General features: G+C 33.9%; 1 protein-coding gene across 1 annotated transcript; it reads right to left on the bottom strand.

Annotated features, from left to right (window-relative positions):
• Window positions 1-1,675: 1,675 nt before the first annotated feature.
• On the bottom strand, window positions 1,676-3,566 carry LOC111400287 (dirigent protein 22-like). Its single transcript, XM_023027703.1, has 2 exons — window positions 3,426-3,566; window positions 1,676-1,906 (listed from the first exon to the last, which is right to left on the bottom strand). The coding sequence occupies exons 1-2, from the start codon at window positions 3,564-3,566 to the stop codon at window positions 1,676-1,678; spliced, it is 372 nt and encodes a 123-aa protein (XP_022883471.1).
• Window positions 3,567-19,853: the final 16,287 nt, after the last annotated feature.

The raw sequence follows: 19,853 nt of genomic DNA, 5'->3' as shown, positions 1-19,853 counted from the left end.
TTGCACCTCTTTTCATACTTGTTGCAATTCTATTGATCTTCTTCTTATACTATGAATATTTTTAGCGCCATTGGTCTTAACAGATGAAAATTCTTTCATAATTAGAACAGAAAAAGAAGAAAAGTAAAAAGCAAAAATAAATAAATAAATAAATAAATATTAGCAAAAAACATTCCTATCGTTTGTACTCATTGCGAAAATGGTCCCTATTGTTTTGAACTTGCTATTTACATCCTCATTTCAAACCTTTATTGCAGAATTTGTCCTTTCCGTCATATTCCATTAAATATGTGTAATTTAATGTAAAAGGTCCCTATTGTTTGTTGTAATTGTGCAAATAGTTCCTATCATTTTAATTTTGACATTTGGATATTCAGATCGACATTTTTTTTACTTAAAAGGTTCTTGCATCCATTTTTTTTCCATTATGAAATGACTAATCTATCATCATCTTTAAATAAACAAATAGAAAAAAGAAATAATATAAAAAAATTGTATCTAGAGTTTCTTTTTTTTTTTTTTAAATTACAAACAAACCTCACATAAAAAAATTTAAAACATTCTAATAAAAAAATATTTTATATTCCCAAATAACCCACTTGCCCCTACCCGTACACCTATCCTCCTCCACCACCACCACCACCACCACCAAAATAATTAAAAGTATAAAAAAAAATTTGATGAGGAATAAACACCATTTTGTTTTTATAATTCTCTTTCTATTTTTACTTTTATTATATTGTTAATTATCTCTTTAATTAATTTTACAGTGGTGATGGTGGAGTGTAGCTGTGTAGGGGATGGGCGTAGGATATGAGGGTTAATTGGGAAGATGAAATGTTTTTGTTTGTTAGAATGTTTCAAATTATTTTCCTGAGACTCGTTTGTACTTTTTAAAAGAATTAGAAACTTTAGATACAATTTGTTTATATTATCTCTATTTTCTATTTAGTTATTTAAAAATGATGATAAATTAATCATTTTATAATGTTATAATGGGAAAAATGGACGATAAGGACCTTTTAAACAAAAGAAATGTCAATTTGAGTGTTCAAATATCAAAATTGAAATGATAGGAAGTATTTGTACAATTAAAGCAAACGATAAGGGCATTTTGCCTTAAATTACACGTATATAACAGAATATGACGGAAAGGACCAATTTTGTAAGAAAGGTTTAAAATGAGGGTGTATATAGCAAGTTCAAAACGATAGGGACCATTTTCGAAATAAGTACAAACAATAGGGATATTTTTTGCTAATTACCCGAGAATAATGGATAAATAAAGAAATTTAGCTCTTAGATTTCCTCTTCTTGTGGTTTTGAACTCCGTGCTACTTCAATAAAATTTATTTAGCTCTGGATTGGTTTGAATAAAAATAAGATTTTTAATATATCTTGATTGAAGTAGATGAAATTTATGGTTAAAAAGTTATGAATCTCATAAAATGTATGATTAATATTAACTGTGAATTTTGATTTAGATTTTAATATAACTTTTAAGTTAAACCAAACATGTACTCAATAAAGAAATAAAGTTGACCTATCAAGTTTGATAAGCAAATTAACATTATAATGAATAAAATTTTAGAAACATTTTATTTTGATACCATAATATACTACGATCAAGTTACCAATATGGTATTGAAGTGCGAGAAAAAATCTCGGTGCCCTCTCAATAGTGTAATATAGTAACATTGCATTGAATAACTGCATAGTAAGTTGTCGCATCATAATGAATCATCTCAAAAGTCGAGTAACTGCTTGCGAGACGGAATATTCCGGTGCCACCAACTCTGGCTACTTCTTTAACCCTCTCAAATTGAGCACTGCTTCCTTGTATTTCAAAAGTGCTACCTTTGTACTCCTCATTTGTGAAGACAATCGATATTAGGACACGTGTATTCTGTTAAGGGATATAATTCCACATTGAATAAAGATGAAAATATAGATCAATTTATAAAGGTTAAGCTACTCCTCTTAACAAGGTTGACTTTTTAAGATGAAAACACGAGCCTTGACATGGTATCAGAACCCATTAAGTTCAAACGAGCGATTCAATCCGATTAAGACTAAAAAAAATGAACATGTGGATTTCAAGATTGGTATGTTCAAACGAGCCACCATCTTGGGGGACGTGTCAAGGGATATAATCCCACATTGAATAAAGACCAATTTATAAGGGTTAGACTATTCATCTTAATAATGTTGACTTTTTAAGATGAAAACCCAAGCCTTAATATACTCGATCCATCTAAAGCCGAGGTCACTTACAAACCTTGGGCCCGTGCAATCTCTGCCGGAGACGGATCAACTCCTTAGGTTATTGGGTCGTCGGTGCAGACGATGGCTCCAAATTTGGTGAAGCTAAGAAGGTCATTGGGTTGACTCGTAACCTGTACTACAATGGCATTAGGCCCACCCGAATAATCTTGAAAATATAGCGTCAACTTGGTTTCTCTAGGCTGCACAAGTTCTGCTTCTGAAGTTATGAACATGGCCAGATACACAAGAAATGATAGTCTAATGGAATATGATGCTATTGCAGGTAATAATGTCTTCAGCCTGGAGTTGATATGTTTTAGTTTCTTGGTCAAGGTGTATTTACAACGGGTGAAGGTAGGGAGCTCTTATTCCAAATTTAAGATGTTTTTGAAAAGATGTTACAACATTGTAATCTGCCAACAATTTTTTATTTTTTTATTTTTAATTTTAAACATAAAAATCAAGTTTAATTTCATAAGATGCAGTCTCAATTATTCGACATCTTGTCTTATACCTTAGAATATTTGATATTTTGGCGAGTTGATTAAACACCTTTCAAAAAACTATTAATATGGGTTTGAGAAAAAAGTGTTCGTAATACGTCAAAAATTTCTAGAATCAATTTGAAAACTTTGTTTCTCCTTTTTAAAAACTTGTACTAACTTTTTTTTTTCGTTTATATGTTTTATTTATGTCAAAAGAAACTAGGAGCTCAATTGATTGAACTTTTTTTTAAGCGAAACAAGACTTTGACAAAGAGTTCGGACACAATAACAAGGGATGATGACATATCTCACTTGATAATCAAGTTAATGTTGTAGTTGTGGTCATTAACCTTGTACTATTGTTAAGCACTGTATTTGGCTTGTTACCATGTTGCAAATAATCTTGTCAAACAGGGTGAATGACACTCTGTTGATAGGGATTTTTAAAATTTTCACCGTGTAAAATGACGTTTTTGGAGGGAAAAGGGAAGCTGCACGTGGGACTGAGAAATACAAGCATTAATTAATAATTTTCATTCCAAAGGGAACGTGGGAGAGAGAAAATTTCTTAATTAATTATTTTGGCCATTTACACCAATTTTCCCCAAACTCAGTCGGCATCATCTTCTTCCGTTTTGAGCAAAGAAGCCGAGAAGAACAAAGCGATTTACAAACCGGTTCAGAAATCTTTGTTCCAAGCAAATAATCTTTGTTCCATTGTAAGACATCGATATCGTCACGTTCAGAAATCCGGCCAGCCAACTGAAGAATTAGTCGAAACCCGATTTCTTTGTCTTCGCCATCGGAGCGAGCCATTGTGTCTATGTTTTCCAACAGTTAATTAGTAAGTTTCTTCAGTTTCGCTTCTTTAATTAGTAGGGTCTTTTATTGCTATTATGGCTTGTGGGGTTGACATTAATGTGCACCAATTTAACCAGACAAATGGCATTGAATGTTCAATTAATATGCAGTAACCCTCCCAAATTTGCCCAGTAGTGGGAATGACGTGAATGGTTAACAGTTTGGGGAAAAATGCAACAATTTTAGGACCAATAAGGCATTAATTATTTATCATTCTGAAGCACTGCAACCTTATAACTTAACTGAGTTTGTGGGCAATTCTAGTTTATTATGGACCATTTTAAACACCGGTTAATGTATCAAATGAGCTATGTAATAGATTGCAATTATATTGAAATTATAGGACAAGTAAAGGCACTTTGTGGAAGTGAAAAATGTGATTGAGAATAACCTTATAATATTGTTATTGTGGATTATTGAACGTGTGATATCTTATCATATTGCAGGGGAAGAAATTATGGATGAAGTGCAAGGTGAACATGATGGTATTTTGGCGGCATCTGACCATGAGAATGGTATGGACTCCGCTAACATAGTGGAAGGTGAAACCTCTTTAGGAGATAGTTTGATAGTGTTGGAGGTGGGTATGGAGTTTAAAATTTTGAAAGATATGTTTGGCATGTACAAAAAATATGCCTACGCTGTTAGTTTTCCGATTAAGAAAAGAAATTCGAAAAGGGGAGACGATGGAGAGTTGAGATATGTGACAGTGACATGTAGTCGAGAATGTCGAAGAAACGAAAATACAGACGGATCTTCGAAGCTGCAACAAACAATACGGATGGGTTGTAAAGTGAGAATCTTTGCTTCTGTAGATATTTATGGTGTTTGAATACTTAATAGTGTCAACCTTGACCACAATCATGAAACTAGCCCTTCGAAGTCCAGATTATTTCGCTGCAATAGTGAATTGAGTGCACACGTGAAGCGTAAGCTACAAGTTAATGATTTTGCATGAATTCCATTGCATAAAAGTTACAATTCAGCTGTTGTAGAAGCAGGTGGTTATGAGAACATGAGTTGCGTGGAAAAGGATTGTCGAAATTACATTGAAAAAATGAGACGATTAAGACTTGGGGAAAGGGACGCCGCCTCAATACAAACATACTTTTAAAAAATGCAAGCACAGTGCTCGGGCTTTTTCTTTAGTATGGATCTGGACGATGATTCCCGATTGAAGAACATATTTTGGGCAGATAATCATTGTAGACAAGCGTATAAGGAATTCGACGATATTGTTACATTTGATGCCACTTACTTGACAAACAAGTATGATATGTCTTTCGCCCCTTTTGTTGACGTTAATCATCACAGACAATCCACACTGTTGGGTTGTGGATTGGTATCGAATGAAGACACGGAAATTTTTGTGTGGTTGTTTAGAACAAGGCTCCAATGTATGCATGGACAAGCACCGTAGGGGATAACTACCGATCAGAACAGGGCAATGCAAAATGCAATTCAGATAGTTTTTCTGAACACAAGACATAGATGGTGTTTGTGGCACATTCTAAAAAAGTTACCTGAGAAGTTTGGACACCACGAAAACAAGGCATCAATATTTGGAGCGATACACGGATTGGTATACGATTCACAGTTTGTCCAGGAGTTCGAAGAAGGTTAGACTTCGATGATTGATACTTACAGCTTGCATGATAACGATTGGTTGTCCGGACTGTATGCAAACAAAGGTTGCTGGGTTCTTTGTTTTCTGAAGACTAGTTTTTGGGCAGGGATGTCAACGACACAGAGAAGCGAGAGTATAAATGCATTCTTTGATGGGTATGTGCATTCGAAGACGTCATTGAAGCAATTCATCGAACAGTATGAGCGAGCACTGTGCAGTAAAGTTGAGAAGGAGTTCCAAGCTAATTTCAAGTCATTTGCGCAAACATTACCGTGTGCTACAGATTATGAAATGGAGCAGCAGTTTCAATCAGTTTACACTATTTCTAAATTCAAGGAGGCTCAGGCTGAGTTTATGGGAAAGGTCTACTGCAACCTCATCGTTACTTCGGAAGGACCCTCAGGGACGATGTATGAGGTTCAGCAGGACATTATGGCAGCGGGGCACGGAGGAAGAAAACATTCGTCATCTCATTTGATAGACAAAATTGTGATATTCTTTGCAGCTGCCATTTGTTCGAGTTTAGGGGGATAATTTGTCGGCATGCTATTGCAGTATTGATTCGTTGTGACATCATATTACTTTTTGAGAGGTACATACCGCGGAGGTGGATGAAAGACGTTAATAGAGCACACACTAGGATCGCAGTCAATTATGACGGTTTGGTTAGTACTCTTGAGCAGTTGAGGTACGGCGACATGTGTCGTGCTTTTAAAAAAGTAGTGGACCTCGCGATAGACGATGAAGGTTGAGCACGTGTGATTATAGAATGGATAAAACTTCAACGTCAAGACCTCATGATGTCTAAGAAGTCGGGTACATGAAGCAATGCTATATCCAAAAATTCTTTTGAAATTATGGACCAATGCACTGATTTTCAACATCATGATAGCGTGACTATACGTGATCCAGTGGCGTCACGCACAAAAGGGGCCCCTAAGAAACTTCGGAGAAAGGTCCGTTGGAGTCGAGTTCGAAGAAAGGCAAGGTATGTTCGAAGCCTAGACTCTGAAATTCAAATGTCTGGAAGCTCGGCACCAAACAAAGGAAAGCGACCAAGCACGAGGCAAAGGGATACGGCTGAGAGTGTGGTCGACAGTCAGCATGCTCAAACACAACAACATTTCGTATAGACGCCGACCTCATATTTACAGTACCCCAGGCCAGCGAATTCCCCTTAACACAATATTCCATCACGACACCATTCTCCCTTTCAGGTGTGCCGCCGTCTTCAATTTTCGTCCCTCCTTCATCAACAAACATTATGTATAGTTCACAAGGTAAGAACAAAGTATGACATTTCAACTTCCGATGTATATTTCTTTCATGCATGCAGCTATCAATGTTCTCAATGTATTATAGGTCAAGTAATGCCATACTACTTTTCGCATTTACCAGACTAATGTGGTTCAGGCAAGTGAGGGTCAATTGGATAATGATAAAGGTTTGGGCTTTCAACTATTTTTTTGAAGGTCAGTTAGATAAATAGGTGATGATGCCAAGGTTTTTTTTAAGGTCTTAATTGTGGAAGAAAAGAAAATCTTGGAATGGTTATGTTTCTGTTGAGGAATTTTTCTTTGGGAATACTTTTAGTTTGTCAAATTATATGATCATGATTCTAAGTTTTTCTTATTCATATATTTACTTATGAAAGATTTCTGGTCTCCTGCATAGGTAACACTGGAATCTGATGGCCTCCAACCGACAATTGATGTTGGGCAATTGATGTTAGTGGCTTTGAGATACAAGAAAGTTGGGCATCAAAAGTTTACTTATTATCTATTTCGTCTCAAAGAGGGATCTCAATTTCTTATCGTTTATATTTATTAGGATTTCAGCAACTTCTTTGGAGATTATATTGTGTAACCTTGAATGCTTAAAGTGGTGAGGAAAGAGAATATTTTAGTTTTAATATTGTGATGCAAATGCTAGTTTTCCATTTTTAATAAATGATGAAATTGTGAAAACTTTAATAGCGTGGAGCATGACATGTTGAGGGAGAATCTTACTATAAAAGAAGTCATTGGTCTTTTTATTTTTTCATTTTTTTAAATGTTGCTGAGTTGTTCCCTTCTATTACATGCGGAGAAATATGTGAAAAGTCAATGCTGGTAGTGACTTATATCCTATCTTAGAGTATTTTTTAATGTTGCTTTGCAGGGTTGTGAGAAAATGTTGCCACGTGGGTATGATTTCAATGGGAATGATACTTGAAAACATACATAAATAAGATCACCAAAGAAGAACAAAAATGATCCAACAACTTTGCATCCGCTCCCCATAAACCAAGTGATCAGATGGGCCGAACAAAAAAAAAAAACAAAAAAACAAAAAAGTGGTTTTTATTAAGTTACAATAACAGAAAAATATTTTTATTAAGCTAAAGTAATAATTAATTTTTCTATTATTGTTAATAAAAAAAAGTGATTTTTTTCTCATAAGTGAATAACTTACAAAAGCGTACAATTGGGCATCGTGGTTTCAATTGTAATCTTGATCATAGACTAAAAACTCAGCTTGTATATCCTTGATGGCAAGGTCTTGCAAATTATTCTTGCCAACAGTGTACGTCACCCCTCATAAAAACATGTGAGTGAAGTCTTTGTGCTACCCAATGACAATCAAAAACACTAAAGTGAAGTCTTTAGTTCAGGGTACCATGTTCAACAATCTTAAATTCTTTTCCTACAAAAATACAGAAGACAAATTCAAGCAGCCAGAAATTTTGACTTCACTACTTTTGTCCTGGTATCCTAATTTAAGGCAATAAGTAATTTTGACTTCACTAATTTTCTCTATCAGGAATGTAAATGAAAAATACACGTAATTATGTAGACCAAGATTTCAATACAAGTATACTTGGAAGTTGCACTTTTCATCACATATGCGCCACAATATTGACACTAGGCTACCAACAAATAATCCGGCCAGGGGTAGTGAACTTAAGTCAACATCATACATGCAAGGCTACAAAATATGCAATGTACCCATTGACATTCGAATAGTTTAAATAGATTCAGTCATAATAATCCTACACATACAAAAGTGCATGTAATAACTCATTCGACTCATAACTACTAATCAAGTCGACCCCTTCCCCCGTGCATTCGACTCTACACTGCCTTCTGCCTTGCATATCATCACGTTCATCAAAATCAGAAGATCTACTTCATCATTGAGGCAAATGCGAGATTGAAACGTGCGTGATATATCGTCTACTCTTTCATTTGCCGCATCATTAACTGAGACATTCGTGTCGCTAGAGGATTGATCGCTTGACTTTTCTTTGACAACCCATTCCCAAAAACCACAATTGGCACTGCAGCAAAGAAATAAATGATTTTTATTGACAGTCTCCTTTTCGACGATGAAGCACTTCTCGAATCCATGCTTGCATGATGGACATCGGCATTTCTTTGAGCATTCAGCAAAGAAGTGGCTTTTAGATCTACAACTGTGACAGATTCCAGAATTTCTTCCAACCATTCTGAGATGGGAATAAATGACAGAATTAGTATAACTAAACCTGTATAAAGCAAGAACAACTGACTAATAAAAAACATATCAAAAACCACAAAGAAGTATAACTCCAAATCTGAAGAAGTAAAATGTGTACTAGCGGGTTTGAAAACAAACACATACAATTCATAGTTCACACACCACTATCTCATGTGAAAATTGATATATAAACATATATATAAACCAATAGTAAACAAGCTAATTAGATGTTACAATCTTGGCAAAACCACAAAGAACCCGTTGATTTTCTGCCATACATTTTTGTAATTTAACCTTATAAAATTAGTTAGGATATGATCTCAAATTTGGTCAAACGTTGGAGACAAATCTGTAATTTAACCTTATAAAACTGAAAATTTGGGTTTAATGATGGTAATCGTCCCTGAAGTTATTGAGTAATTATGCTAAATAATCACTGAAGTTATTTTCTTGTGATAATAGGACTCACGTTTTCAACTATTACACTAATTGTCACTTGATAAATAATAAAACTAACCATAAATCCTTCGTGGCACTATTAAACGTTTTATATCTTAAGTTAGCAAATTTTGGAAGTTAGGCATCAGCACACACATGCCATTTATTTCTCCCCTTAAACTTTAAATTTCAAGAAAAGTCTTCTAACATAGATGAATTAGCACACATACAAGAGAATCTTGGAAAATGGAAAATTTTGGTGTTTCAACTACTGATTCTACAAAAAAAAAAAAATAATAATAAAAAAATAAAAAAAATAAAAATTGAACACATACGTTTATGCATCAAAGTTGGTTTTTCTACCTGTGCAAAGCATAAAATTTGAAATTGCAGTGAGCGACGGAATTCTAGTTCTGACTTCGATACCGGGAGGATATGGTCAAACGTCTGGCAATGAAATGATGGATGGAGGAGCAGTCGGAGTGGAGGCGAAAACCATTGATGGAAAGAGTCGAGTTCCTTGGGTAAAACCTACTGTGTGGCCGGAGAATAATTCATGAATCAAGAATGAAGAGTAATTGGTATGGACGGTGAGTGATTTGGGGCAAAAAGGAGTAGACGGTGGGGTGAAATGGAGGGAATGGGCAAGAGAATTGGTCAAAAGGGGCTGTACAATCAGTCATTAATTTGTCCTTCTTTGTTTTCCTTTTCAGCCCTTATTTGGTCCTTTTCTGTTTTTCTTTTTTTTTTTTTTGCCACGTCAACCGGGATTTAATCTGGATTTTATCTGGCCGTGTAACGGAATTGTTGACCATGTTGAGCCAGTCTAGATTGTCGAGTTGAATTTTATTATATGGTTGACTTTGGCCAGCAAGGTCGAGTTTGGCCTCTGACAAGATATGTTTCTCTCGATATATGCTCATCCTCATGACTTGGCCTCGTCCAGTCAGAATGGACAAGATCGACCTCCTATTCTCTAGTATTTTCTCAACATAGACTTGTGATGCTGGACTTTGCCATCCTCAATCATATGCTTGTCTTAGCAATAATTAGAATTTATATATCGAAGGAAATTCAGTATTTAATTAAATAGATGTATATATCGAGAACTAATTTCAAAGCTACTATTCCCTATACTCACATGCCATGTTATTTCACAACAGAATCAAATTGAAAAAGACTGAAAAGAGTGCTTTCCTAAAGTGAACTTTATCAGAAACTTATGCAAACATTTTCGTGCACAATTTCCTTGACATTGTTGGAATATTGTGGTGATAATGAAACCGGATTATCACATACCGTATGTGTAGTTTAGATACCAATTTTAAGCATACTGTACATACAAATAACGTATATACCGCTTACCATATTTGCCTGTCGTATTTGCAGAAAGTTCATTGTATTTGCACAAAGTTTTTACAAACTGTTTTTATTCCATTTCATATATAATGAGTAACTTTACACATATTTGCTAGTTACCATATGTGGAACTAACATACCGGATATGCACTTACATACACTAAAATGTAGAAATATCGAATTTGCATATATTATCTAAATAAATACCGGCTGGAAAACTACCAAACCGAATGTTATCAAATTAATTAATTTTCTTCAAAATTTTTCCCGACATATATATATATAAAGCACATATAACAAAATAAACTGGAAAATTTATGAAGCATAAGATTAAACTGCAAGTAAATTACAAATAAATCTGAAAGAATAAATCGTAAATATGTGAATTATAGAAAATAAATAACTTTTCAACCCGAGGTCTGTGCGAGCATAGTTTCCTTAAAACAGATTCGTTCCCTCACCATGAGTGCTTATGCTTTAATCCGAGCATCTATTTTCCAGGGTACAACGGTAAAACCTGTAAAATTTGAGTACCACATAAACTACTTCGACGAACTGATATAGCGCCTGAACAATATTACCACGACCTTACTTGACAAATATGTGTATGCAAGAAACTACGACCCTACTGGATAGATGTAGATATCCGAATAGTGTAGAAAGGAAAGAGAACGATTTTTTCATCTAAGAAAATTGCTGAAAACTGAGTTTAATTATATAGACTTAATTTGTCCATTAACCATTAGAGTTATATCAGTTTCTGGAGTTTCAGAAACTCAAAAGTCAGTAGAGAAAGTAAGAAAAAAATTGCAAAATATGAGCTCTCCAAGGGGGCCAATTTTTATTTCGTTCGATCCGACATTCATGTACGCAGGTCGTGCTAGCACACAAGTTTAAGGTTCGGAAGTAATTTCGATCCGAGATTTGCATCCCCCTGAGCACGTACGTGGAGAGAGCTTCTATACTACACATGATTAGACATTTCCAATGTATAGCCATATTTAAAATGGTTCTTGCTTTCATATTTTTCCTATGTGGGACTAAACTCATTTTTCCCACATATATGATTTTGATGCTCTCACGGAGGACAATACGGAACAACTTTGATCTTCCAAATTGGACCAACGGGTCCCATCGAAAATTTTGCCCAAAGTGAGTCATTTACTCATTTTTTCCAACAATCCTCATATGAATGAAAATTGGGAAAAACACGAGACCGTGAGACACAAGACTTGGTAACAAAGTCCAATGGTTGAAGCCTACATAGGATAGGTAGGTATTACCCTTTGAACCTTCCCTTATGAAAGCATATTTATTTTACTAGCTGACCAGTAGGCGTATTGTCCTTGAACTGTTCTGCCGTTTATGTGAACGAAGATATACTCCACACAGAATTCTTCCCAACACAATTCAAATCTCATTATTATGTTCGTTTTGACTATGAACATATGTCTGGTTATATGAGAGTTCTTAAGAATTGAGCCCCACACAATTCTCTTAGAAGCGGCCCCACTTCTCTCTCACATAGGTAATTTCTTATTAAAAGTAACCTGCATTACTTGATTCGATTTTCAACGCATAAGAATTATTAAAAGTCTATTGCTTATCCTTCATCATTACGGACATCACTGTTACCTCATAAGAATAGACAGGAGGTAACACTCCCACAGTGATTTTATTAAGTCTTTATAATTAAGTTGTCCCTTTGAACCTAAATCTTGGGATCTCCAATCAACTAGATTGGGTTTCCTTTGTAATGACTTATCCATTCTAGAGCTTAAGTCACATTTCTTTCAATGACTTCCCAAATAACTCTCTATTTAACCCATTGGTTAGCGAATCCGTAATGTTATCTTTTGATCTTACATAGTTAATAGCAATAACTCCAATTGAGAGTAGTTGTCTTATGGTATTGTATCTTCGACGTATATGTCTAAACTTACCATTGTACATGTTACTCTGTACCCTTTTTATTGCTAATTGAGTGATACAATATATGCAAATCGTTGGTACAGATTTTGACCATCTTGGAATATCCTCTAAGAAGTTGCGTAAGCATTCAGCCTCTTCAAAACATTTATCTAGAGCTATAAACTAAGATTCCATCGTAGATCTGGCTATAACTGTTTCCTTAGAGGATTTGCACGATATAGCAGCACTTCTCAATGTGAACACAAATCCTCTGGTGGACTTTGAGTCTTTTATATCAGATATCCAATTAGCATCACTATATCCTTCAATGACTGCTAGATATCTAGTATAATATAGTCCATAGTCACGAGTATATCTTAAGTACCTTAGTACTCTTACTATTCATTTCCAATGATCAGCTCCTGGATTACTCGTGTATTCACTCAGTTTTACTAACTGTGTAGGTTATGTCTGATCTTGTACAACTCATCAAGTACATTAGACTTTCAATAACTCTCGAATATTCTACTTGAGAGACACTTTTACCTTTCTTTTTAGATAGGCGTTGACTTGTATCTATTGGTATTCTAGTTAAGCTAGTATCATCCTTATTGAACTTTTCTAAAATTTTGTCCATATAATGTGACTGATTTAGAACAAGCCCATCTGATGTTCTTGAGATTTTAATTCCAAGTATAATATTAGCTAAATCCATATCTTTCATGTCAAATTTCGAATTCAACATATTTTTAGTGGATTCAATCATCTTATTGTCACTACCAACAATAAGCATGTCGTCAACGTAAAGATACAAAATGACATAACCATCTTTAGTGTCTTTGAAAATAAACACATTTGTCACATTCTTTGATTTTAAATCCACTTGCTATCATGACATTATCAAATTTTTCATGCCATTGTTTGGGTGCTTATTTCAAGTCATATAGTGACTTCACCAATTTACAGACTTCTTTTCCTACTCTGTGACGAAAACCCCCTTCGATTGTTCCATATAAATTTCTTCTTCTAAATCTCCATTTAGAAAAACAGTTTTAATATCCTTTTGATGTACTTCAAGATTTTGCAAAGCGAAAATCGTAAGTATCAATCTAATAGATGTTATTCTCATCACTGGAGAATACGTATCAAAGTAATCAAGACATTTCCTTTGTTTGTAACATTTTATTACTAATCTGGCCTTATAATTTTCGATAGTTTCATCTGTTCTCATTTTCCTTTCGAAAATCCAATTATAGCCTAGTAGTTTGTTTTTTTAGAGGAAGATCCACTAGCTCCCGTGTATAATTTTGCAGTATAGAATCTATCTCACTTTTAATGACCTCTTTCCATTGATGTCCGTCCAAGGAATTCACAGCATCTTGATAACTTTGAGGTTCACTTTCTAGCATATAGGTCAGAAAATTAGGACTATATGATTTTTCTGTCATTTCCCGTTTGCTACGTTTAACCTCAGTCTCCTCTTCTAGTTCCTCGTCATGACTATTTTTAGTCATAGTCTCATATGTTCGTTTGGAGGAGTTTGCTTCCTCTTTGGACTTGTACGAAAATACATGTTCAAAGAATGAAGTATTTTTTGATTCTAATATTGTGTTTTTGTGTATGTCAGGGATTTTAGAATCATACACAAGAAATTGATAAGCATTACTATTGTGTGCATACCCAATGAAGATGTAATCTACTGTCTTTGGCCTTATTCTTACATTCTTTAGTGTTGGAACGACCACTTTAGCAAGACACCCCTACACTCATAAGTATTTATAGGAAGACTTTCTTCCTTTCCATAACTCATAAGGGATTTTTTCCATTTTCTTTCTGCATACCTTATTTAAAAGGTAATTTGCTGATAACACAGCTTCCTCTCACATGTTCTGAGATAACCCAGAACTTACTAGCATTGCATTCATCATTTCCTTTAAAGTGTGATTTTTCTAGTTCAGCAACACCATTTTGTTGCGTTGAATAAGGTGCGGTAGTTTCATATATGATTTCGTGTTGTGCACAAAATTCAGCAAACGGTGCTTCATACTCATCACCTTGATTGCTTCTTAACACCTTAATTTTCTTATTAAGTTGATTTTTAACTTCATTCTTATAGAAAACAAATTTCTCTATAGCTTCATCTTTACTTTTTAGCAAATACACATAAGAGTATTTGGTGTTATCGTCGACAAAAGTAATGAAATACTTGTTGCTACCTCTTGTTTGTACGAGTTTTAAATCACATACGTTGCTCTGAATTAAATCAAGTGGTTATGTGTTCCGTACAATTAATTTAAATGATGACCTTGTCAATTTTATCTCAACACAAGTTTCACAATTATGCTTGGAATTACTATGAAACTCGAGTATGCAATTCAAGTTAACTAATCTACTTAAAGTATCATAGTTAACATGTCCTAGTCTACCATACCATAAATTTGAAGATTCAAGCAAATAAGCAGAAGAGTTTGCTTTATTCATTTTTTGTTTAGCAACCATTACATATAGTTAAACATACCGTTGGAAACATATCCTTTTTCCGACAAACATTCCATTTTTTGACAAAATAACTTTATCCGACTCAAATACAATGTGAAAATCATGCTTATTCAAAAGCACCCCGGACACTAGGTTCTTGCGAATTTTCAGCACGTATAGCACACTATTAAGAGTCAGCTCCTTTCCCGAGGTCATCTTCAGAACCACCTTTCCTTGACCCTTGATTTTAGAAGTTGCTGAATTTCCCATAAACAACTTCTCCCCATTTTCAATTGCTTCGAACACAACAAACAGCTCTTTATCAGAGCACACATGCCTCGTAGCACCAATGTCAATCCACCACTCTTTAGGGTTTGAACCCACCATATTCTCTTCAGAAACGACGGCTGAGAGATTCAGTTCCGACGCATTTTATGTCATGTAGTCAACCACATTTGCTTCTTTCTTTTTCTTTGGCAATCTACACTCCAAAAACTTGTGACCCACTTTATTACAATTGAAGCATTTCCCTTGAAATTTCTTCTTAGAAATTCCACATTTCGATCCTTGCTTGATCCATTTGCCACCGGATGGCCCAGACTTGTTTTTGTAATTCTTACTACTTTGACCAAGTTTCACAATATTGGCTTTAGCCATACCAGGATTGAACAACTTCTTTTCAGAACTCTTTAGCAATTTTCATAGTACTTTACACTTTGTATAGTGTGTCTGCTAAGCTGTTCATAATATAGTTTCAGTACAAAAAATTCGAATGATTCCAAGCATCAAGTACACTGATTGCTTGAACATCTCCCTCACCCTCATTGAGTTTTGGAGCAGTCTCAATCAAGAATCTCGCAAGATTCAAAGTGGTCAGGTAAAATAGCATTTTTTGTTGCCACATTTTGAAATTCAAGCCTTTGAATTTTTTCGATTTTTCTCTATGATTAACCGGAACATTAACGATATGGCCAATTGTTGGAGCCATATTTTGACTCACAATATGACTTGGTAATCTAGCTACAGTCTGAGCCACAACAGAGTTTGACCCTTGAGCCACAGCTGAACCCATAGCCTGATTTTCAGTAGGCATAGTTTGGGTCACATCCATGTTGGTCGATTCAGTTGCCATTTCTGAAAGTCAAAACCAAAAAAAAAAAATCAGTTTTTAAAATTAACAGTATAAGAAACCAATTTTTTTTTTTTCAAAAAATCTATTTTAAGTTTGTTGGAATACTACGGTGATAATGAAATCGGATTATCACATACCGTATGTGTAGTTTAGATACCAATTTTAAGCATACCGTATATGCAACTTATCGTATTTGTAGCCTACCTACCCTATTTTCACCTTACTGTATTTGCAGCTTATCGTATATACTGCCTACCGTATTTGCACAAAGTTTTCACAAACTGTTTTTATTCCATTTCATATACAGTGAGTGACTTTACACATATTTGTTAGATACTGTATATGGAAGTAATATACCGGATATGCACTTACATACACCAAAATGTAGAAATACTGAATTTGTATATATTAACTAAATAAATATCGGTTGGTAAACTACCAAATCGAATGTTATCAAATTAATTAATTTTTTTGAAAAAATTTTCCGACATACAAATAATAAATTGTAAAATTATATGAAGTACATATAACAAAATAAATTGAAAAATCTACGAAGCATAAGATTAAACTACAAGTAAATTTCAAATAAATCTCCAAGAATAAATCGCAAATGTGTGAATTGTAGAAAATAAATAACTTTTCAGCCCGAGGCCTCTACGAGCACATTTTTCTTAAAATAGATTCGCCCCCTCACCGTGAGTGCTTATGGTGTAATCCGAGCGTCTGTTTCGTATGATACAACGATAAAACTCATAGAATCTGAGCACCACAGAAACTACCCGACGAACTGATTTAGCGTTTGAACAATATCAGCACAACTTTACTGGACAAATATGCGTATGCAAGAAACTACAACCCTACTGGACAGATACAAATATCCGAACAGTGCAGAGAGAGAGGAGGGCAAAATGCAAAAATCCTCTTTTTTTCTATAGAACGATTTTTTCATCTGAGAAAATTGCTGGAAACTGAGTTTAATTATATAGACTTAATTTGTCCGTGAACCATTGGAGTTATATCAATTTCTGAAGTTTTAGAAACTCAAAAGTCAGTGGAGAAAGCAAGAAAAAAATTTGCAAAACGTGAGCTCTCTAAAGGGGCCAATTTTTGCTTCGTTTGGTCCGACATTCGTGTACGCAGGTCGCGCTAGCACACAAATTCAAGGTCTGAAGGCAATTTCGATCCAAGATTTGCACCCTCCTGCGTAAGCACGTAAAAAGAGCCTCTATGCTACATATAATTGCACATTTTCAATGTATAGCCATATTTAAAGTGGTTCTTGCTTTCATATTTTTCCTATATGAGACTAAACTCATTTTTTCCATATAAACCATCTTTCAATGGTTATATTTGAGCTCCAATTTCTCATTCACCCAAACTTCATTTTTGACAAATAAATATATGATTTTGATTATATCACGGAGGAAAACACAGAACAACTTTGATCTTCCAAATTGGACCAACGGATCCCACTGAAAATTTTGTCAAAAGTGAGCCATTTACTCATTTTTTCCAACAGACATAAAAACCAAGTTTCGCCAAGGCAAACAAAACAATATTTTCTTTGAAAGTTGGCCACCCGAGAAATATAGACATGGCCATATGCGTAAAACATGAATGAATTAGTATGAATATAGTTCAAAATATCCAATGCAAAGTTCTAAATATTAGGCAAGATTTTGCCATAATTTATTGCACCAAAACGTTTGGAATCATATTGCCCTGTCCAGAATTTGCATCTGAAGACTAAATTTAAATAAAATGTGGACCATCTCTAACAACTTAAACTTTTAGAGGAGTTGCCTTCGATTAAAAATGAATCCAGCCTGTGTGTGAAGTTTAAGCTTCACGATGATTTGGAAATTATATTGGTGTTGATTTTTGAAGTTTTAACAGTTTCCAAAGTTTCTAGTTATCCATTTGATATGGAAATTATATCGGTGTTGATTTTTGAAGTTAACTAGTGCACTCACGCTCAAGAACATATCTATTCTCTCTCATCATGTAACACTCCTGCAAATTTGCAAGAGGATTGCTGCCTTTCACTGAGAATCCAGAAAGGGGTATCAAAAAATTAAAATTTTGCAATCAAATATTTTTCGTTGCCAGTACGAGTTTAAACCTTCTCTGGTAATTTTATTCATTTTCAAAAACTATTCTTCCATTGCAAAAGGCTATAATTGAGTTTTTTAGGTTGGAAAGAAAAACTTCTTTGTCATTTTTGTATCCAGTAAGTGTACAAATCGTAAAAAGTAATAAAGTAGATTAAAGAGACTAGATTATCGTTCTCACAGAGACTACTATCTAATCTTTGGTTTAATTATTCTTAACTTCAATTCGATATAAAACAAATAAAAGTGTCACTTCTTTTTGTGATGTTTATATTTTAAGTAAACTAAAATAATCAAAATAATTTTTAATATGATTATTTAAATATTAGGATTCATGTGTTCACCATAAGTATCCTATACTCTCAATAACCAATTTTTATAACAATTAATTATGTGTATCAGTTAAATTCTTGTAATGTATTCAATTTACCTCTCTCAAATTTAAATTAATTCTATTTAATTAAGACAATTTCATATCTCTATGTGAATCCAAATGAACTTTAATTAAATGTCTTAAATTTATAAAAATCCATGAAATGATCGCAACAACCATAAATAATGTACATCTACCTCTTTAACCAATTTGCAAGTTTTTACTATATGACTTAAATAAATAATTTGCCTGTCGACGTGATTATCGCTTACAAATCAATGAATTAGTGGGCAATTAATCCAAAGCATTAAAAATAAAAGTAACAATAATTTATAGTATCAATTGAAGATTTAAGTTTTTTTTAACTAAAATTAAGGTTCAAAACTAAATTACAATCAGTCGTACTAACTAATTACTTAATTACACATTATGGGAGAAGAATAAATTAAAGTACACAATCAGGTTTAAAAAAGGGTAAAAAATGAAGATCTTGCACATCTTGTATGATCCTTGAAACCTAGATTCTTGATTGATTTCTTGATTTACTATTGGCTCTCTTTTATTGTAACTAATATAACTTTTATAACCTAAGACATTCCTTTAGCTTGTGTAATATGTGTACAATAGATCTCTACAAGTCTCGACTTGAATATGTGTATAATGAAATTTTACAAGCCTTTCTGTAATTGTTGAACTAAGGCATGTATTTATAAAACGAGATTTAGACAACATTTTTATTCTAATTAGTTTTCACACAAAGAGATTGAGAAGAAAAATGAAAACACTTCCGTTTTCCAATTAAACTCGTTTTCTCATGTAACTTTAATCCTTCATCTTCTAACATATGCAATAAGTTCTCTTCATCTCAAAATCATTAATAATTGACCTGATGTAAGTTTTAAAAGTTTGTAATTTAGTTTTCAAACTTTCTAAATGTCGAATTTAACTCCCTAAATTTATGATTTTTTACCAAATACTCCATTAATACTTCCAATTGATGCATTGCAATCCGATTAATTTTCATTTACTCCGAATCATCTCTAATTAATCTCTAAAAAGTCATTTTTCACACCAATTGTATTCTAGTTGGGATTTTTTCCTACACTTAATTACATTTATACAAATTAAGTAAATATTCGCTCAATTTATATATAATTGAGTAAGAATAGAAACACAGAAATATCTTGGCCTCCTTCATTTATTGGCATAAGCAAAAAAACATATTTTTGCACGAGTAAAAGAACGGATGTGGAAAAAGCTTTGCTTTTGGAGAAGAAAGTTCTTGTCTACTGGGAGGAAAGGAAATCTTAATAAA

Source organism: Olea europaea, chromosome 10 (genome assembly GCF_002742605.1).
Source record: "Olea europaea var. sylvestris chromosome 10, O_europaea_v1, whole genome shotgun sequence".
Classification (NCBI taxonomy): Eukaryota; Viridiplantae; Streptophyta; class Magnoliopsida; order Lamiales; family Oleaceae; genus Olea; species Olea europaea.
This window is presented reverse-complemented; position numbering and strand designations above follow the sequence as displayed.